The sequence below is a fragment of the Oryctolagus cuniculus genome, chromosome 11 (assembly GCF_964237555.1).
Source record: "Oryctolagus cuniculus chromosome 11, mOryCun1.1, whole genome shotgun sequence".
Taxonomy (NCBI): Eukaryota; Metazoa; Chordata; class Mammalia; order Lagomorpha; family Leporidae; genus Oryctolagus; species Oryctolagus cuniculus.
In genome coordinates, this window is record NC_091442.1 from 25,392,668 (window position 1) to 25,411,381 (window position 18,714).

General features: G+C 58.2%; 2 protein-coding genes across 15 annotated transcripts in view; one reads left to right on the top strand and one right to left on the bottom strand.

Annotated features, from left to right (window-relative positions):
• NOL4L (nucleolar protein 4 like) overlaps window positions 1–5,399 on the top strand; it is a 116,128-nt gene extending 110,729 nt beyond the window's left edge. For all 6 annotated transcript variants that reach the window (XM_002710921.4, XM_051845098.2, XM_051845101.2 and 3 more), the window contains one exon: window positions 1,568–5,399. In XM_002710921.4, the coding sequence (XP_002710967.2) occupies window positions 1,568–1,788 (221 nt within the window). In that variant the 3' untranslated portion in view covers window positions 1,789–5,399. The remainder of the gene's footprint in view (window positions 1–1,567) is intronic.
• A 4,311-nt stretch (window positions 5,400–9,710) lies between these two features.
• The window catches only part of ASXL1 (ASXL transcriptional regulator 1), a 68,692-nt gene continuing 59,688 nt past the window's right edge, over window positions 9,711–18,714 (bottom strand). For all 9 annotated transcript variants that reach the window (XM_051845105.2, XM_051845106.2, XM_051845114.2 and 6 more), the window contains 3 exons: window positions 16,196–16,301; window positions 14,991–15,624; window positions 9,711–13,525 (listed from right to left, as the gene is read on the bottom strand). In XM_051845105.2, the coding sequence (XP_051701065.1) occupies window positions 10,691–13,525; window positions 14,991–15,624; window positions 16,196–16,301 (3,575 nt within the window). In that variant the 3' untranslated portion in view covers window positions 9,711–10,690. The remainder of the gene's footprint in view (window positions 13,526–14,990; window positions 15,625–16,195; window positions 16,302–18,714) is intronic.

Genomic DNA, 18,714 nt, shown 5'->3' on the forward strand with positions numbered 1-18,714 from the left:
GGTCCTGGGTGTGGACTGAACACACTCGAGAATGCCGTGAGCCCTGTCCCGGCCGCAGGAGGGGCTGAGCAGCCAGGGAGGGGGCTGGTCCCTACTCGGGGCACAAAGCCCAGGCCCCCGCCACTGTCCCTGACCCCAGCCCTTGCCCCTGGAAGTGGGGAGGATGTGCAGGTCCCTGCAGGGTTCCTGCCTGGGCTTAGCGTCTCATCCCTTCCTAATGCCTCTTAACCTAAAGAGGAGGCTGCCTGGCCCTAATCCCCGAAGCCAAGGCCAGTGGGGCGGCACAGCGCGAGGTGGGGTGGGTGCCAAGGCCCCAGGGCCAGTGGCACCCAGCGCGGCTGTGTCAGAGCTGTCGCTGCCGGGGCTCCTGGGAGGGTGCTCCCTGCCCTGCTCACATCGGCCAGCGAGGCACGAGCAGCCCCTAGATGGCTCCCCGCCCCAGCCGCCCCCAGCCTCGGGACGGCGGTCGGTTTAGCTCCTCAACTGGGCCGTTGGGTCGGTGGCTCATTATGTTGCCATCTGAAGATGCAAATCAGCTTAGAACCCGGCTCTGCCTGTGTTGCTGCCCGCCGGCGACCCGAGCAGACTGGCCCTGGGAGGGGCAGCAGGGGCCGTCTCCTCCCTAGGTGTCAGCCACCACCCCAGGGAAGGAAGGAAAGCAGTGACAGGGCCGCCACTTAGGGATGGGGTGAGGACAGGACGTGGCACGCAGCTAGAGGGCGAGAGCCGCCCATGTCCTCTGCATCCCCGGCCGGTCCTGCGGTAGTGAGTCCCCCGTAGTGCACAGCCCCCCGCCTTCTCCACGTCTGTACCCCGGCTCTCAATTCCAAGGACATTGTTTACTGAGCGGGTCCTGGGACCTCCCTGATGCTCTCGTTCTCTGGTCAGAAGGGAAGTCACCCCTGCGACCAGCTGCTCCGTCCTGGACTGCACCTGCCTTCCCGGGCGGGTGCTGAGCCAGCGTCCCTTACGCAGCATCCATAATTTATTGCCAGGTTTTACCTCGGGTGCGGGTGTCTCCAGTGACAAGTGCCTCGCTTGTCCATCTCCCTCTGTAGCCACTGTAGATGCAGGAATGGGTGCGCCTGGCCATCTGAGCCTCCCAGGGAGTGGGGAGGTGACTGGGGACCCAGAATGGCCTCAGGCGTAAGATCATCTCCTGGGCGTGGGCGCGCAGGGGTGCAGCCTTGGGTGCCGGCTCCGGCTGCAGCTCTCCAGGGTCCTCCCCAGGCGTTTCCCTGCTGAGCACTCCTGGCTCTGTCCCCCGGGAGCCCCATACTGGGCAGGAGCCCTGTCCTCGTGGGCGGGGGCAGGCAGCCAGGCCCTGGGTGGTGAAGCCTTTCACCCACAGCCTCCGGCCTGCATGGACAGTCTCCCAAGAACGTGGCAGAAAGAGGCTTACCGCCCGCAGCCTGTCCCGCGGCCACAGCGCTCTGGGCACCTCCCTTGAAGGACCATGCGTGGGATACATGGAGAACCCCCTGGCCCATTGCCCAGGTCCCGGAGGTCAGGACCGCGAGAGGGCGCTGCGCGTCCCCCGCCGTCTCACGGCCTTGCCTCTCCGCAGGGCCCACGGACCTCAGCATGAAAGGCGGGGCCTCCTCGGCCTCCAGCACGCCCACGCCCACGCCCTCCAGCAACAGCACCAGCAGGACCATGTCGTCGGCACAGCTGAGCCCCACGGAGATCAGCGCCGTGCGGCAGCTCATCGCCGGCTACCGCGAGTCGGCCGCCTTCCTGCTGCGCTCGGCCGACGAACTGGAAAACCTCATCCTGCAGCAGAACTGACGCAGCGGCGCCCGAGCGGCCCGGCCCGGCTCCCCGCCTCCCCAGTTGGTACCTCTCGCTTTCTGCACGAGCGGGATCCAGAGGAGCACTCCAAGCACCTGAGACTTTGGGCACAAGGACACTTTGGAACCTCACCACACGGGTGCTCTGAGCTGCTCCAAGAGGCAGCGGGGCCGCTCTGGAGGGGCTGGGGCTGCAGCTCGCTTAGACGCAGCCCCGTGGACCCTGATGTTAGAACCCACCCCCAGATAATTACCTTTCAAGTCTTAGGTGAGCAGAATTGCATATTTATTGAGAAAAACAAAGTGGACCCTTTCTTCCTCTCCCCTTAGTAATTTATTTTTCTGAAAATGGATTCTTTTGTGTTTGTACAGATTGCCAGTCTGTGTGTGTCTGATCAGAAGGATGTACCCCTGTAGCCCACATTGCATAGCACTACACTGACGCGGGCCGGGGCTGGCTGGCCGCGCCCTCAGCCGGGCCGTCCCAGGGACGCCACCAAGCACCAGGACCTTCCCCACACCCATTGCAAAGCAGAACAGAAAAGGCACCCCCGCCCCGATGTGCAGAAGCCCCGGTCCCATGGTCACCTGTCTTCTACCTCACACTCCAGCGTGGGCTTTTTCCAGGATGTGCCCTGAGCCTGCTCTGAACGGCTGCTCCCCACTCGAGCTGGCCACCGGGAGTCCCGGAGCCGGAGCCCAGGGAGCCAGGCCTGAGCGCCTCTCTGCGTAGCTGAGAAGGAAGGGGCCACGGTGTCAGGGTGAGCCCTGGCTGGCAGGCAGCCGGAAGCGCTAGTGGGACCACAGCTCCTGTGCCCTCGCCCGTCATCAGTGAAGCGGAGAAGCCGCTGGGGGCTGTCCCGGGACCGGCCCTCTCTCGGGAGGGGCCCGTCCTGGAGGAGACCCTGTGACCCCTGGAGTGTGAAAAAGGGCAGAAAGCAAGCTGGCCGGTTCCCTTTCCCCGTGACAGGCACTTCCTCGTGCTCAGTGCAATACCTACCAGTGCTGCTAAAACCAGGGACTCACCAGACCTCAGCAGGCCCCCGGGGCCTCTCCGTGCAACACTCCGTAGCCATGAGAGCAGCTCTCTGCTGCCCGCCCGCCCTGCCCAGAGCTGGCAGGAGCCCTCTGTTGCCTTCCCCCCCACCCCGCGGAGCAAAGAGGCCCCCGGGGAGTCAGGGCCGAGTGGACCCTAGGATGGCCAGAGAGAGCCACTCGATCCCAGAGCAGGCGCCAAGCCCCCCGCCCCCCAACCCCAGACCAGCCTCTCTGCAGCCGACTGCCTGTTGCGGCCACTGCCTCTTGGCACCGTGGCAGACCACCCCTCAGGAGGGGCAGGACGGGTACCAGTGTGGACGCCCCATCCTGCCTCGTGTCCAGAAACCGCAAGGTAGGGTACCCCACCCTGGGCTCCCTCCCAGCCCGCGTTCCCCCACCTCGCCCCCTCGTGGCCTCCAACACCTGACCCAGCCACACCACCTCTGCCTTCCAGCTGCCCCCCCCCCCCAGGCCTCTGGCCAGGGCCGGGACACCCAGATGCACCCTCAGCACAGCACAAACTCCAGTGCCCAAGGCCTCTCCCACCCCACCGTCCACACAGCACTCCCCACCTGCTCAGTCCGACTCCCTGATGTTTGAATTTGTGTAAATACTTGTGTGTGTGTGTGAACAATATTGCAAAGTAATCATTAGATCTTTTGCAAACTGTGACCCCAGGCCATTTGTGAGAATCTTAATGTTAAGAACTGGCAGAGACAATCGCCCTAGAATTCCTGGTACTTAACATGTCACTTCTCCTCCCAGAGGAGTGCCGAGCTGGACACGCACGGCAGGAGAGAGACTGGGGAAGGGGCTTCCTCCCACCTCCCGTGCAGAGCACAGGCCCCTGGCCATGTGGGCTTTAAGAGAAAGGGAAGAGGAGTGCCAGTGGCAATGGCCCCGGGGGAGCCCCTTCGCAAAGGAGCCGGGGAGATGGCACCAGTGGGAGCAGGTGACGTGGTGCGATGGACTCGCGATCTAGTTCAGTCAGGGGACTTATTTCACTTGTTTTAAAAGACGCAGCTTCAACCCCTTCCCTATACTCCTGAGGTGGAGAGAGCGCCCAGCTCGCTGCCGTGCCACCCTCACCACAGAACACCCCCGCCCTGGGGGTGGGGGTGCTCAGGACACAAAGCAGCCATGTGGGGTCCTAGAGTCAAAGGGAAACACCAGAGGGGACCAGCCATTCGAGTCTCTGCAGGGCTGACCCTGGGAGGAGGGGTGCAGAGGAGCAGCCACTGGGTCTTGTGGGGTGACCCAACTGGAATCCACGTCACCGCCACCGCTCGGTGGTGCTCAGTCTGTCCCCAAGGATGGCGCCGAGGGGGAGGAGGATGGGCAGGGGTTGGGGGGTTTGAGGGTTTCCCACAGGTGGCACTCATCCGTCCCCACCCTGAGGGCCACTTGGACTCCAGGGGCGGCCACAGGAGTAACCACCAGTTCACTTTCAAAATGCTGCTTTGAACTCAGAGGGTTGATACTTTTAATTTGTAATTTTTTGTAAAACTTTTTACAAGATAGTAAAGTATTTCACCAGAACACCTGTTTCAATCCGTCCGTGGTCTGATTTTTATATAATTTAGTGGTGCTTTAGAAACTTTGTTTTTTTGTTGTTTCTGAGCTCAACAGCTCGACCCGTCTCCGCCTGTATCTACCTAAGACCAATGTGAACCTTTGTATTTTTGCTCCTAATTTTGGACTCAGTGAAAGTGTACTGTTTACATGTACAGAAGCCCCGCGCCCTGTGTTCTGCAAGACTCCCTCTTGAGGAGGAAGCTGCACCTCACGACGCTCATCTGCTTAGCAAAGCCACGAAACAAAAACCTCTCGCTTTTCACCTACGTTTCCACCTAAAGAGGAAAACAACTACGCACCCGTGGAACCCAGCCTCGCTGCGCAGCGCCTGGGAGCGGCAGCCAGAGCCCTCCAGCAGCCTGGCCCTGGGACGCTCACGATGCCTCGCGTGGCCTTCAGGACCGAGCCACCCAGGACTTGGGGACAACCCATGAGGTCGTCGATCCCCTGGCATATGTAGACCCGTTTTGGAAGAGCTGAGTGCGCACGCGAGACGAGGCGCCGAGACCTCCCCGGAGGCAGCTGGCTCCGACAGCAGCGCGCGGCTCTGCAGCCGACGGCGGACGGCACCGCCTTTTCACGGTGACTCTGACTCGATGGCTTCACCTCTAAATTATATTTTTACAGCTATGCACCTATGCAACTTAACGTGGCTCTTCTAAGCAGGTGACGACTTCCTCCTCAATGCTCTCCAGACAAACGATTTGTGTTCTCTATAGTGAGTTTTCCCGGTAAACGTGGCTTACTATTTTAATTCTTAGAGTGTGTCTTCTCTCCGTGATGCGACTAACCCGTTTTGTTTGTGGAATGACTGGCACAGGCCACCTCCTCTCCCCCACTTAACAAAAGACCAATGAGCTGTTAATCGAGCTGTTATCTCCATGGTATTACTTGCTAAATGCACTGATTTCTTAAGTATGTGGAATCCTTTTCCTCTTGAACTGTATATCATATATAAGACTGAATCTACTTAATAAACACTGAACGGCAAACCCAGCGCTCCGCTTCCTTCCTCTGTGTCTGTCGCCGGCGGCCTGCAGCCAGCCCCACCCTCCTCAGCCTCGTTGGGCACGGCGGCGGCTTTCTCCTGGTGGAGCCCGCCGTTTCCTAACCAGCCACCTGGTCCGCAGCAAGCTTCCCCCCCACCCCCCCCCACCCCCGTTAGAAAGGGCAGGAGACCAGCCCTGGCCAGAGGTCGGCGGGTGCCCAGCGCCACAGTAAGCCTCGCCACCCCGCCGTCCTACCCCGACCCCCACCTGCAGCTGTAGCAGAGGCAGTGGGCTGCACCGTGCCCGACTTCAGCCAGTAGCCACGGGCCCCAGGGCAGTGCCTGCCAGGCCAGCCCTGGCCTCTCGCTGCAGCAGCCCAGGGCCCGCTGGCCAGTCCCCTTGGAAACAAAAGGGCCCTTTCCCAGGGCCCCCGGGCGCAAGCCGGCTTTTCATCCTCCAGAGGCACTCAGGGTCAGCCTTAGGAAAAACTGCAGGCGCTTGGCTGGCAACACACACTCACAGACCTAAAAACAGCCAACCGGCGCCGCGGCTCACTAGGCTAATCCTCCGCCTTGTGGCACCGGCACACCGGGTTCTAGTCCCGGTTGGGGCGCCGGATTCTGTCCCGGTTTCCCCTCTTCCAGGCCAGCTCTCTGCTGTGGCCAGGGAGTGCAGTGGAGGATGGCCCAGGTGCTTGGGCCCTGCACCCCATGGGAGACCAGGAGAAGCACCTGGCTCCTGCCATTGGATCAGCGCGGTGCGCCGGCCGTGGCGGCCATTGGAGGGTGAACCAACGGCAAAGGAAGACCTTTCTCTCTGTCTCTCTGTCCACTCTGTCAAAAAAATAAAACAGCCGAGTTAAGCGCATGATTTCACCAGCGAACCTGCACATGTGGATGCCCGCATGGCCATGTGGCCCTTACCAGAACCTCTTTCTCTTACACTGGCCCAGGCATCCTTTTTTTAACGACAGATTCTGAGCAATAGCCACAAACACACGACGGGTTTAAGAGACCAAGGGGGGGCGGGGGCAGCAGTCTGGGGCTCTGCACGGAGGGTACGTACTGCGGCCACACACACATACGCACGCACAGGCAGGCCTGGGCCCACAGGAAGCACCTGGACGCTCACCTCCCCGTCAGGAGCCACACACCCCCAGTTTGCCATGGGAGCTCCTCGTCCTACCCGGACAATCCCTGCCGAGACTCACTGAGGCACAAGGGACCCGCGGCAGCCAGGGGGGACATTTCCGGAACACGCAGCAGCCAGGGGGGACATTTCTGGAACACGCTGCTCCATGCGCACACTCACCTCTTCTGCAGGAAAGGTGCAGCTGTGCCGAGATCCCTGGGAAAAACCATCGATGGCAGAAGGCGGGTGGCTCATCCCCGGGAGGCTTCTTCACGTGCAGCTGTGGGCCAGGGCAGTGAGCAGTGGACACAGGACACCATCCGCCGGACTGTCCCAACAGTGAGCTAAAAGGTACTCCATGGCCGACAGGCAAACCTCCCTTCATTTGGGGGAAAAAGAGCGCGTGCACGCACTTCTTCAAGAAACCTAACACGCACTCAGGAAGCTTAGAAGCTACGAGAAACCTAGGCAAAACCTTTACAAAGTCCCGTCTCCTCCTTAATGACTTCTCCTATATACACCGCCTGGCTCAGGCTTGTCAGCCAGAAGGCGGGACGGGGCCCGGCTGTGAGGGCGCCTGAGGACCCTGGCCAGTGGTGCATCCCTGGGGGAAGAGTCCACGCAGACGCAGCTCCACCCACGGGGGGAGCGCCACTCACCCTGCACTCTGCTGGGGGCCATGTGAGTATTTATAACACCATTCGCGTGCCATACGCAATTATCAACCCGAAATGAGCCTGCCGTAGATGTACTGAATTCTGGCCCGCAGCCGGCACTCCCCACCCCCGGCACCCGAGAGGCAGTGTGGGTGCTGTCCTCGCTGTCAAGGTCGCAAGTCCCACCCTCATGGTGGGTCCCGGCGGCGCCCCCACACAAGGGCATCAAGGGCTGGTCCCAGGTGGCCCCGGCGGATGCAGGCCACTGTTCAGCATGCACACAGCCCTCACCAGCCGGCTCTCACTTCAAGAGATGGGCACATGTCAGATGAGTGAATGATACCTTGCTGGGCCAGCAAGACAATTTTCTTTCCATATTCTGAGCACGGCTCTTTGTCCTTTCCACCAAGAGTCAAATAAGCCTCCTGCACAGAACATTCAGGACCGCACTCAGCTACTGGAGCAGGAGACCAAAGCCACACGTCAGCTTCACAGCCCACAGGGCCCCAGCAGCAGCTCCCCTCCCGGGGAGGGGCAGGGGAGGCAGTGAGGCAGGTGGCAGTGGCCGTACACACCTGTCTCAGCCTGGCGCAAGCTGACGGTCACCAAGCCATTTCCTAGGCAGCACTGCTAACCAGAGGAAGCAGGAACTATACTCCAAGTGGCCCAGCACAGTCAGGACAGTTGGCATACAGGTTACGTAGGTTCCACTGAGAGCCAGCCCTCCACTCCGCCACTCTCCCACCTCCCTGAGGAGATGCAACAAGCCAGACGAGGCCTCAGTCCTGGGTCCCAATGCCTCCTACCTCTCACAGCCACGGGTGGGCAAATGGAGTCTAACAGGAAGGCACAAGTACCCTTGACCACCAGCAGGTGGCTGCCGGCCACCCCAGATGTGGGCACTGTGTGTGGCAGCGCAGCTCGGCCTGCTGCTGCACTCTCTCCAGTCCACGGGGGAGAACGCCTGCAAATGCACGTGGGCTTCCCCGTCTGGCCCCACTCGCAGCTCATTAACACAGACAAGACTCTCACGCCCATTTACGGACTCCAGAGAAGCCCTGCAGCACAGAACTGGTGCTCAGCCTCTCAAGGCACACCCTGCCACCCCCGCACCCCCGCACCTCCCAGGTGCAGTCTGGCAGGCAGCCGCAGAGGGACAGCACTCATCGCTCTCAGACCCCCAATTCCTGTCCACGTAGCGCCAACCTCGCCCAGCCCCGGGCAGCTGCAGAGCTGGCTGACCTCATGAGGGCGGGTCCCCAGAGGACACCCGCCTGCACTGCCCTGGCCAGCTCTCTACGTGCCAGCCTCAGCTTCCCGAAGCAAGGTCACCGACTCCACAGTGCTGGTTGTATAGGTTTATTTTTCCAATACCATGAGAGACATACAATAGCAGTGCTCTCCTCTGGGCGGCCCCCATGACAAGAACCCAGCTGTACCTTCAAACGGGGAGCTGCCAAAGGAAGAAAGGGACCGGCCACCCTCGGGCCCCCGCTCCTGGTCTTCAGTAAGCAGCCTCTTGAGCAGGCTTGGCCAGCAGTGCATTCTACGTCACCGCATGCATCATCACCAACTCCTCCCCCGCGCTTCGGAGGCAAGACGGCCACAGCAGAGTAAACGCGGGAGGCAGCGCGTGAGAGCCTGGGAGGTGAAGGGAGACGCGGCCGAGGCACACAAATCTACTTCCTCCAGACGCACTCGCGCACAGAGACTCAAGTTCAAGGAGTCTCAATCCACAGTTGGTGAAGACACAAGATAGAAGGCAGGCCAGAGGGTGAGGGCGCATGCGCGTACACACACACACACACACACACACACACACGGTCAGAGCATGTGCATGTGCGCGCACACACACACACACACACACACAGGGTGAGGGCGCACGCACACACACACACATGGTGAGGGCACGCGCACACACACACAGGGTGAGGGAGGGCACGCACACACACACACAGGGTGAGGGCATGCGCATGCGCGAGCGCACACACACACACACACACACACACACACAGGGTGAGTGAGCGCACACACACACATGGGCAGCTACTTGCTGTAAAGGTGCTGGAAGAGATGGGGCAGGCACGGCTTCGTTTCTTCCCAAACCTGTGGTCAAAGTAGGTCAAAAGGGGCCCAGTGACCCAGGAACTGCTGTGCCAGGTGGGCCTAAGGGCCAGATCTGGAAGGCCTGCACGGAGACTGCCCTGGGGACCCACCCGGAGTCCAGAAGCACTGCACGCTGGTGGTGGTGCTGTGTCACCCATGGCAGCGAGCAGCCAGTAAAGGCTGGGGGAGAGGAGAGGGGAGGAGAGAAATGGACAGGCTGCATTCACTCAGCGGTGGGCTCGTGGGCGAACTATGGCTCTGTAGGCCGTGCAGACTCCCTGGGACTCTCGACAGGGCGCCAGGCCAAGCTGAGCAATCCCAAGTCAAGCCACGGCCCGCTCACGTCAGGAGCACAACACTCAGTGCCTCTGACAGGTGCAAAGAAGGACTTAACACCACGTGCACGCAAGGATGCCGACACCAAGTAAGGAAGAGACGTTCGTGTTCTCTGTACAATACATCCATTTACAGAACCGGCCATACTGTGTACAACATATAAATACGTGATAAAACATCAGAGGTGCATAGAGCATACTTACAGAAGCCAAAAGGTTCACTTTATACATCCAAGAGTAGAGTTAAAAATATAAAAATAAGAAACACACACTGCTTTGAAATGTAAATGACTTTCACATACACAGGCGAGTGGAGAGGCCCACTCCCACAGAGTCCAAGAAACGGGATGCGTGTCGAGCACAGCGAGTCACCTGCAAACGCCTGGTGGGCGACTCACGGGGTCTGCAGGTGGTGTCATCACAGCACACAGCTCCTCTCCCCAACCCCATCGTCCGTGCAGGGATACTCAAGGCTCCCAAAGACCCCACAGGCCAGCAGATGGCACGGAGACAAATTCCAAATTGGCTTCAGCAACAGAACCATTGGTCAAACTGGATCTGTCACTTACAAATGACTCAGCTGTGGCCCTTGGTCAGCAGGTGCTCAAGCCCCCTGGTGGGCAACGCTGGGAGTAACTTTAACCCTCCGCGGCTTCTTCCCCAGCCATTACCTCCCTAACAGTAGCAGAAGAGAACATGGCGGGGGGGGGGGGTGGGCAGTGGGAGACGGCCTTTCTCACCAGTCCGGGCAGGGGCGCTCCGTTGGCGGAGAAGCCCCTTCTCGTCTCTGTTTCCAGTCAGTCCCTCGGGGTGTCAGGCAGGCTCCTGGGCCGCACCAGGCAGTGACAGCGAGGGCTCAGGCTGGCTGGCCTTGGGCAGCCCTGTGGGTTGCCCACTAGGAACTCCCTCCAGCGAGACCAGAAGGCTTCAGCATGATAAATTTTAGGGGGGGCAAGAGCGCTCTTGCCTAGACAGTCTATTAGATCAATGATATTCTGTATACAGATTTAAGATCAACCATTATCAAAATACACACACTAACTGTACAGTTTTCCCATGGCCATAATTTATTATCTCACCACAAGGCACAACACGCAGAGCTTTGAGGGTCCGATGCAGTCATCGTGGCAGAACGCACCACAGCCTTGGCACATGATCATGGCTTTCAGGCTGCACGCACACTGCAGCGAGATGCTCTCCACCGCGCTGCTGTCCGTGAACATCTGCAAGGAGAGCGATGCACTGTGGCCTGCACCAAAGTTGGCTTTGTGGCTCAGCTGCACCACACTTCCAGCAAGGCCTTTAGGAAAGGTGGGAGAGCTGGAGGAGTAATTAAAGCTGGTGGAACTTAGCTGGAGTTTAGAAAGCTTCCCGTAAAAAGCCTGCTTGATGTTGAGCTGGGAGGGAACGGAAGGAGGCTCCAGAGGCTGGCTGAGCCCCTTGCCCGGCTCCCGGGGAAATCTCCAGAACGGCAGGCCCATGACGAAGGGCGGCCCTTGCAAGGGGCCCACCAGTTCCAGAGGACTGTGCCCGGCAGCTTTGCTGTTCTCGGCGTCTGCCTTGAGTGGCCCTCCCCCCACAGCCTTCTCACTCACGACGCTGGCAACACAGGCAGGCGCTGGCTTTGGAGCCCAGCCTTCCCCTGCTGCCTGTACTCCACCGCACATGGAGCTTTTGCTCGGCCCCGGCTTCCTACTGGGCCAGACTGGAGGGACCTCAGCAGGCAGCGGGGTCAGGTCCACAGGCCTAGGGCACTGCAGAGTTGCAGCCACGTTCCTAGAGCCAAAGAGCTTCTTTCCTTGGCCTCCAACACTGTTCTGGTCACCCAGGGCCCAACTCGCCTGCTCGGCAGCAAAGGAGGTCACATTGGGAGGTGAGAAACAGGGTGCTCTCGAGGTAGTGAGGTCTCCGGGGCTTCTGCCTGGAGCAGCGCTGGGACTTCCGCAGTGGGACACGTCACGGATTTCCTTCTGATCTTCCATGCTGAAGGAAGAGAACTGCTCTTTGGAATCCATTTCTTCCAGTTTCCCAGAAGTCACTGGATTTGTCACTGGACGTAGAGAGTCTGAGTTTGGGGCTGTCTTGGTAACCTTCTGGGGCGCCCCAGGAGCCTGAGCAGCCTCTACCTTGGCCAGCCCCGAGCCAGCTGCACAGCTCACAGGCAAATCAGGCTCCTTCCAAGCCCGGGAGGAACAGGGGCTGCTCCTGCCGACCAGGCGACCGCTCTCCCCAGGATGGCGCCGAAGCGGCCCCTGCGGGGACTCGGGCTTGCCGCCGCCGTGGGCTGAAGGAAGGATCTTCTCGAGCGGCAAGTTCCCCTGCAGTAGCTGCATCACAAGCGGGTTAGTGACCTCCACTGAGGCCCCCGGCCTGGCCAGGCACACGGGCCTTGGCTGGAACTCGGCACTGGCCAGCAGCAGGGAGTCCGCCATCTTGTGGGGGACGGCACACACTCGAGACACCCAGCTCTGCGCAGCAGCCATCCCGTGGGTCCTTGGAACCACGCTCAGGTCACCACTGCCCTTGGACGGCGGGGCGGACTGGTCCCAGGCATGATTTTCCTCGTGGCCCTCGGAGGCTCTCTTTGTCACTGTGGACTCCCTGGTGTCGGCCTCACGGCTGTCCTCAGAGAGCAGGCCTTCCACGTCGGAGGCCGTGTCTGTGGACTCGCTGTGAGGACTCGGCACTTCAGAGTCTCCACTGCTCTCTGGCTTCTCAACGTCCACTTGTTTGCAGCTGCTGCCAGAGCCATCCAGGCCTCCTCGAGGTGGGCCCGTCCAGGGTGAAGTAAGGCTGGGGGGAGGACCCAGCCCCTCCGGAGCTGCCGGCCCCTGGGGCAGGGCAGGAACGAAGGGAGCAGCTCCCTCCCACGCCTCTCCGCTCTGGGCCTCGCCAGACCGTGCGTCCTCTCCAGACCCCAGAGCAGGCTGTCTCACTCCCTCCTCGCCCGAGGGGACAGGCATCCACGGGGCAGCACTGCTGCAAGCAACAGTCTCGGTTTTCCCGTTTGCTCGGCTGGGATCACTTTCCCTCCTGAGCAGGCTCAAGTCACCAAGTCCTAATTGGGCATCAGAAGGTCTGTCCTGCAGGCAGTCGGTCCAGCACGATTCAGGTGTGGCAATGGGGGTCACACACACAGGGTCCTTCGCAGCGGAACCACCACGGAGAGCCTGCGCAGCGCCTCCTCCAGACAGAGCACCTTCCGTCAGAGACTCCACGGGCCCACTCTGGCGGGGAACAGTGCTCCCTTGCTCCTCTAAACCTTCTTCCCAGGAGGTGGTCCCAGACTCACACTCGGCTCTGACACCTAGAGGCACCTCAGGCTGCTCAGCCAATCTCTCAGCTCCCGGCGTCTGGGAGGACAGCGGGGGTGAAGCCTGGCACGGCTGGTCCCCAGTGGGAGCAACGGGAAGCTGAGAGGCATCTTCCAGCCCGCTCGGGAGCCTCTGCAGGGAGCAGCTTTCCTCCTCTCTCCTGGCTCTGGACACGGCAGATCCAGCGTGGGCACGCTCCCCACTCAGAGGACAAGGCGGCAGTAATTGTGTTCGCTGTAGATCTGACGCACACTTTCCAGGGGTGCTTGTGGCTCCCTTGGGTTCAGGGTGGCCACAGGCCTCACCACCATCACCACTGCTGCTGCCTCTGCCACCTCCCTCATCGGTGGCCCCGCCGCCACCTCCACCCGGGCCACCCCCCCCTCCGATGGCAGTGGTGGCCGCCTCTCGATGGCAGTGGTGGCCTCTCGCCCCTCGGGCCTGCCCAGCACAGGCTTTAATGTCTGTGAGGGTCCTGGGGCCAGTCCAGCCCCGGCTGGAGGACTCCGTGGCAGGGATGATCCGGGGGCATATCTGGTAAGTGGGCTGACCTTTAACCACCCAGGGTGGTTTGATGCGTGAAAGTTGAATCTGCAAGAGAAGAATTGGAAGACAGTGTTAATTGAGTGACCCAACCTAGGAAATGTAAAGCAGAATTTGGATTCTATTCATTTAGGGATCATGGCCCAGAGGGTCAAATAATCTTCTTTAAAAAATGAAATAGGCTGGCGCCGCAGCTCACTTGGCTAATCCTCCGCCTGTGGCGCTGGCACTCCGGGTTCTAGTCCCGGTTGCTCCTCTTCCAGTACAGCTCTCTGCTGTGGCCTGGGAGGGCAGCGGAGGATGGCCCAAGTGCTTGGGCCCTGCACCCGCATGGGAGACCGGGAGGAGGTACCTGGCTCCTGGCTTTGGATTGGCGCACCACCAGCTGTGGTGGCCATTTGGGGAGTGAACCAATGGAAGGAAGACTTTTCTGTCTCTCTCTCACTGTCTATAACTCTCTCTCTGTCTCTCTCACTGTCTAACTCTGCCTGCCAAAAAAAAAGGACGGACGGACGGACGGACGGACGGACGGAAGGAAGGAAGGAAGGAAGAAAGATGGGGCTGGCGCCGTGGCACAGGTTAATCCTCCACCTGTGGCGCCGGCATCCCATATGGGCACCAGTCAGTTCTAGTCCCGGCTGCTCCACTTCCAATCCAGCTCTCTGCTATGGCCTGGGAAAGCAATGGAACATGGCTCAAGTCCTTAGGTCCCTGCACCCATGTGGGAGTCCGGGAGTAAAAACCTGGCTCCTGGCTTCTGATCGGCGCAGCTCTGGCCATTGCAATCATTTGGGGGGGAACCAACAGAAGGAAGACCTCTCTGTCTCTCCCTCTGTCTATAACGCTACCTCTGAAACAAACAAAACCTTAAAAAATGCAATAAATAATCATAGTAAAATGTCTGCCCATGATACTACTACATCTCTGTCAAAGGGTTCAGTTCCAAGACTGTTCTATGCCATACTGCCATGTTTAGTCACTACAGCAAAGAATCTGACAGTACCTTACAAATTATTTAAAAACAAAAAAGGCCATTTAGCCTAGTAGCTAAAGACACCCTGCATGGCTGGGTTCCATCCTCAGCTCTAGTTCCTGACTCCAGCTTCTGGCTAAGTGTAGCCCCTGGGAGGAGCAGTGATGGCTCAAGCAGCTGGGCTCCTCTTACCCACATGAGACCTGGGCTGAGCTCCTGGCTGGCCCCAGCGACCGAGGGCATCTGGGGAAGGCCCCAGTGGGTAACAGCACTCTGGCTCACTCTTTCCCTCTTAAGTAAAAATAAAATGAACGAAATTTAAAACTCGCAGGATTCTGACCTCCAGGACAAAAAAACAAGAAGTCAAGAATCTCATCCTCCTGAACTTAAGTCAGCCTCAGGAACAGCTTTCTTGTAGAAAGCGCTGTGTCCCCACATAACTAACGCACAGGCCCCAGCGTCCTCTTCCCAGCACAGGGGCGCCACAAGCTCGTGCCCTGCCGAGGCAATCTGACATCCAGGAATCAAACAGGCGCCTACCCGGATGGGCGGGACTTTGGGCTCCTCTTTAGTGGGCTGTGGCTTTTCGGTGTGAACACTTTCAATTGTGTTACGAAAGGACTGACGATCTTCAAGCCGGGGCTTCTTTTCGGGAAAGGACGCAGAGGCTGCCTGCTCAAAGGATTTCCTCTTCTGATCCTTGGGCTCCTGATCCACAGTCTCCTGAGGCAAGCTGGGAATTCGGTCTGGAGATGCAGAGGCCCGCGTCGAGCTGTCCAGCTCGGTCTGGGTTTGGGAAGCCACGGGTTCACCTGGGCACGTGGGGCCCTCTGGGTCAGCTGCTGCGCAGGACGGGCCTGGCGCTGGGGCACTGCTCACTCCTGCGGAGTCAGTCTTAGCCTCCCCATCCTTGGAGAGGGGGACGTCTGGTGACATCGATTTGGCATCTTTAACAACCGCTGCTTGTTCTGGCTCCTGTTTTTTGTACAGACTCCTTCGGGACCTGGTTCGGAGATCTGGCCGAGAGCGTTTCTTGAAATGCCCATCACGCTGCCGGGCGGTCGGACCACGCTGTGACCGTACCGACTCTCCTGGGACCCGCACGCCGCTCTTGATTTCAGCCTCCTCCTGGCCCACGTTCTGCTGCAACGACTCTTCTTTGGTCAAACCCAATCTGCAAACCAAATTCACAGCATCAGTGAAGGCCAGAAAGGGCAGGGCACGTCTCCTTTACAGGAATAATTAACACCTAGATTTTACATAACCAAATAAATCAGTGTGGTGCACAACATCAACCACACCAAAACAACGTGCATCAGCCTCACTGTGAATGACGTAAAGATGAATGACCCGAATCCCTGCCATCTCTGCATTCCCGCCAGCACAGCAGTGCAGGCCACAGCTACCCCTTAGGGCCTGTTGGGCCTCCCTTCCAGGACCCCTGCGGATACCAAAATCCACGGACGCTCAAATCCCTTACATAAAATGCTGTGGCCTCTGCAAATAACCTACGCACACCAGCTCATACTCACTCTCTGTTACTTAGGATCCCGACACAGCACAAATGCTATGCAAACTGTAGATCTGCTGTACTGTTAGGAAGAAGTCTGTATATGCTGAGTACAGACACGACTCCTCCCCTCCCCCCACAAGATTTTGTTCCCCCGTCAGCCCCCGGACTTGAGACCATCTGTCTCAGTCCTCTCTAACACCCAAGCCAGGACTCATAGCACCGAGTGCCTTACTTCTGTCCATAGTAGTCTTCAAAGAACTTTTCTTTCCATTGTTCCACCTTCTTTTCCTTTTCCATCTCCTGTCGTATCCTGACTTGCATCTCATGAGTGAATTCACCTAGACATAAATAAAACTATGCTAGTGAGTATATTTAGGATATTAACATCTGTCTTATGAATAAGCAAGTCTTCTACGTTCTGCTACATCAGAAGATTTTTATTTTCTTATTTATTTTCCTTGTATTTGAAAGGCAGAGACAGAACTTTTCCAACCACTGGTTCACTCCCTAAATGCACCCAACAGCTGGGCCTGGGCCAGACTGAAGCCAGGAACCAAGAGCTTCATCTGAGTCCCTCGTGAGGGGCAGGAACCCAAGCACTTGAGCCATCATCTGCTGCCTCCAGAGTGTGCGTTATTAGTAGGCATCTGCATCAGAAGCAGAGTATTGGGACTGGAATCAGGCATCCTTTTTTTTATTAATTTTTTTTTTTTTTGACAGGCAGAGTGGACAGTGAGAGAGACAGAGAGAAAGGTCTTCCTTTGCCATTGGTTCACCCTCCAATGGCCGTTGCAGCCAGTGCACCGTGCTGATCCGAAGCCAGGAGCCAGGTGCTTCTCCTGGTCTCCCATGCGGGTACAGGGCCCAAGCACTTGGGCCATCCTCCACTGCACTCCCTGGCCACAGCAGAGAGCTGGCCTGGAAAAGGGGCAACCGGGACAGAATCCGGCGCTCCGACCGGGACTAGAACCCAGTGTGCCAGCGCCACAGGCGGAGGATTAGCCTATTGAGCCGTGGCGCCAGCTGGAACCAGGCTTCTTGATATGAGTGTCCCAGCTACAACTTAACTGCTATGTGCCCTGTGCCAGGAGTTGGGCCCCCTTACACCAGATTTATTCCCAGGACAGAGCTACCATGTCTATTATACGGGTAAGTTGCTCTTCCTTAGGGTCCTGGTTCGCCTCCTGGAGCTCCACTTCTGATCCAGCTCCCTGCTAATGTGCCTGGGAAGGCAGCGGAGGGTGTTGCCAAGTGCTTGGGCCCCTGCACCCATGTGGGAGACCTGGAAGAAGCTCCTGGCTCCAGCCTGGCCCAGCCCCAGCTGTTGCAGCCATTTAGGGGTGGATGGAAGTTCTGTCTCCACCTCTGCCTTTCAAAAAAAAAGCAAAATAATAAACAAACTAAAAAATCATTCTTATTCCCCAAACAGGAATCAGTTACCAGACAGGGACAAAGGCTTATCCTTAAGAAGCCCTACTTACAAAGCTGACAGTTGGGAACTTGAATCTCCAGTGCTCCCACCACCCTAACTGCTAAAAGTGGCTCTCTGTGCCCTTGCTGTCTCTAAGAACTACAGGGGTGATGCTGAACATCTAGAATCTACGTATGTACCTGGTAGTAGCTTCCTACATGTGAAAACCCTGAGCACTGGAGCAGGATTTGAAGCAGTGTTTAAGAAACCTGCATCCCATACCGTAGTGCTTGGGTTCAAGTCCCAACTCTGGCTCCAGATTCCAGCTTCCTACTAACGCACAGGCAGTGGGGATGGCTCAAATAATTGGGCTCCTATCACCCATGTGGGAGACCTGGATTGAGCTCCCAGCTCCTACCTTTAGCCTGGCCCAGCCCTGATCATGGTAAGCATTTGGGGAATGAACCAGTAGATAAGAGCTCTAGAGGTCTGCCTGCCTCTCAAATAAAATTAAAAAGAAACCCAAGTAAGAAGCCTTTAATGAGCTTCCCTGGAAGACACTGCACATGTGTTGTCGCAACTCAATGCTGGGGGAATGAAGCCCAGTGCACCTCCACAGAGAGGACCTCAGAAGCTGGCATCTGGCTCTCCTTGAAGCTCAGCCCATGCACCTCTCCCTCTGCTGATTCTGCTTTGTGTACTTGCTGTAGTAAATCTCAGTTCTGAGCATGACTACAGGCTGAGCCCTGCTAGGAAACCATCAAGCCTAGGGGTGGTTCTCTGGGTGCTCCCAACACTTTCTCCACGTAGTTTCCCCACAAAATGAACTTAAGAGGAGCTAACAAACACTCCAAGTGGTAACTCCTAAGACAGAGCTTAATCTGTCAATGCTGCAGTGGATCTTCCTCTGCTCTTCCAGACTACACCACCATGAGTACTGGAAAGAACAGGTGTCTGCCATTCTGTTTTGTTTCTGAAGACTGATTTATTTATTTGATAGGCAGAGTTACAGAGAGAAGCAGAGACAGAGAAAGAGCTTTCATCCACTGGGAAACTCCTCAAATGGCCACAATGGCTGGGGCTTCTTCTGGGTCTCCCACGTGGGGACAGGAACCCCAAGCACTCGGGCCACCCTCAGCTGCTTTCCCAGGTATGTTAGCAGGGAGCTGGATCAGAAGTGGAGCAGCCAGGACATGAACCAGTGCCCATGTGGGATGCCGACACTGTAGGCTTAACCAGCTGCACCAGAGCCCAGCTCCAGTGTTTGTAGTTTTAAAGATGAAAAGGAGATGCAGAATGGACCTATACATACAGCACAGTCAAAGTCCAAATATTCTGCC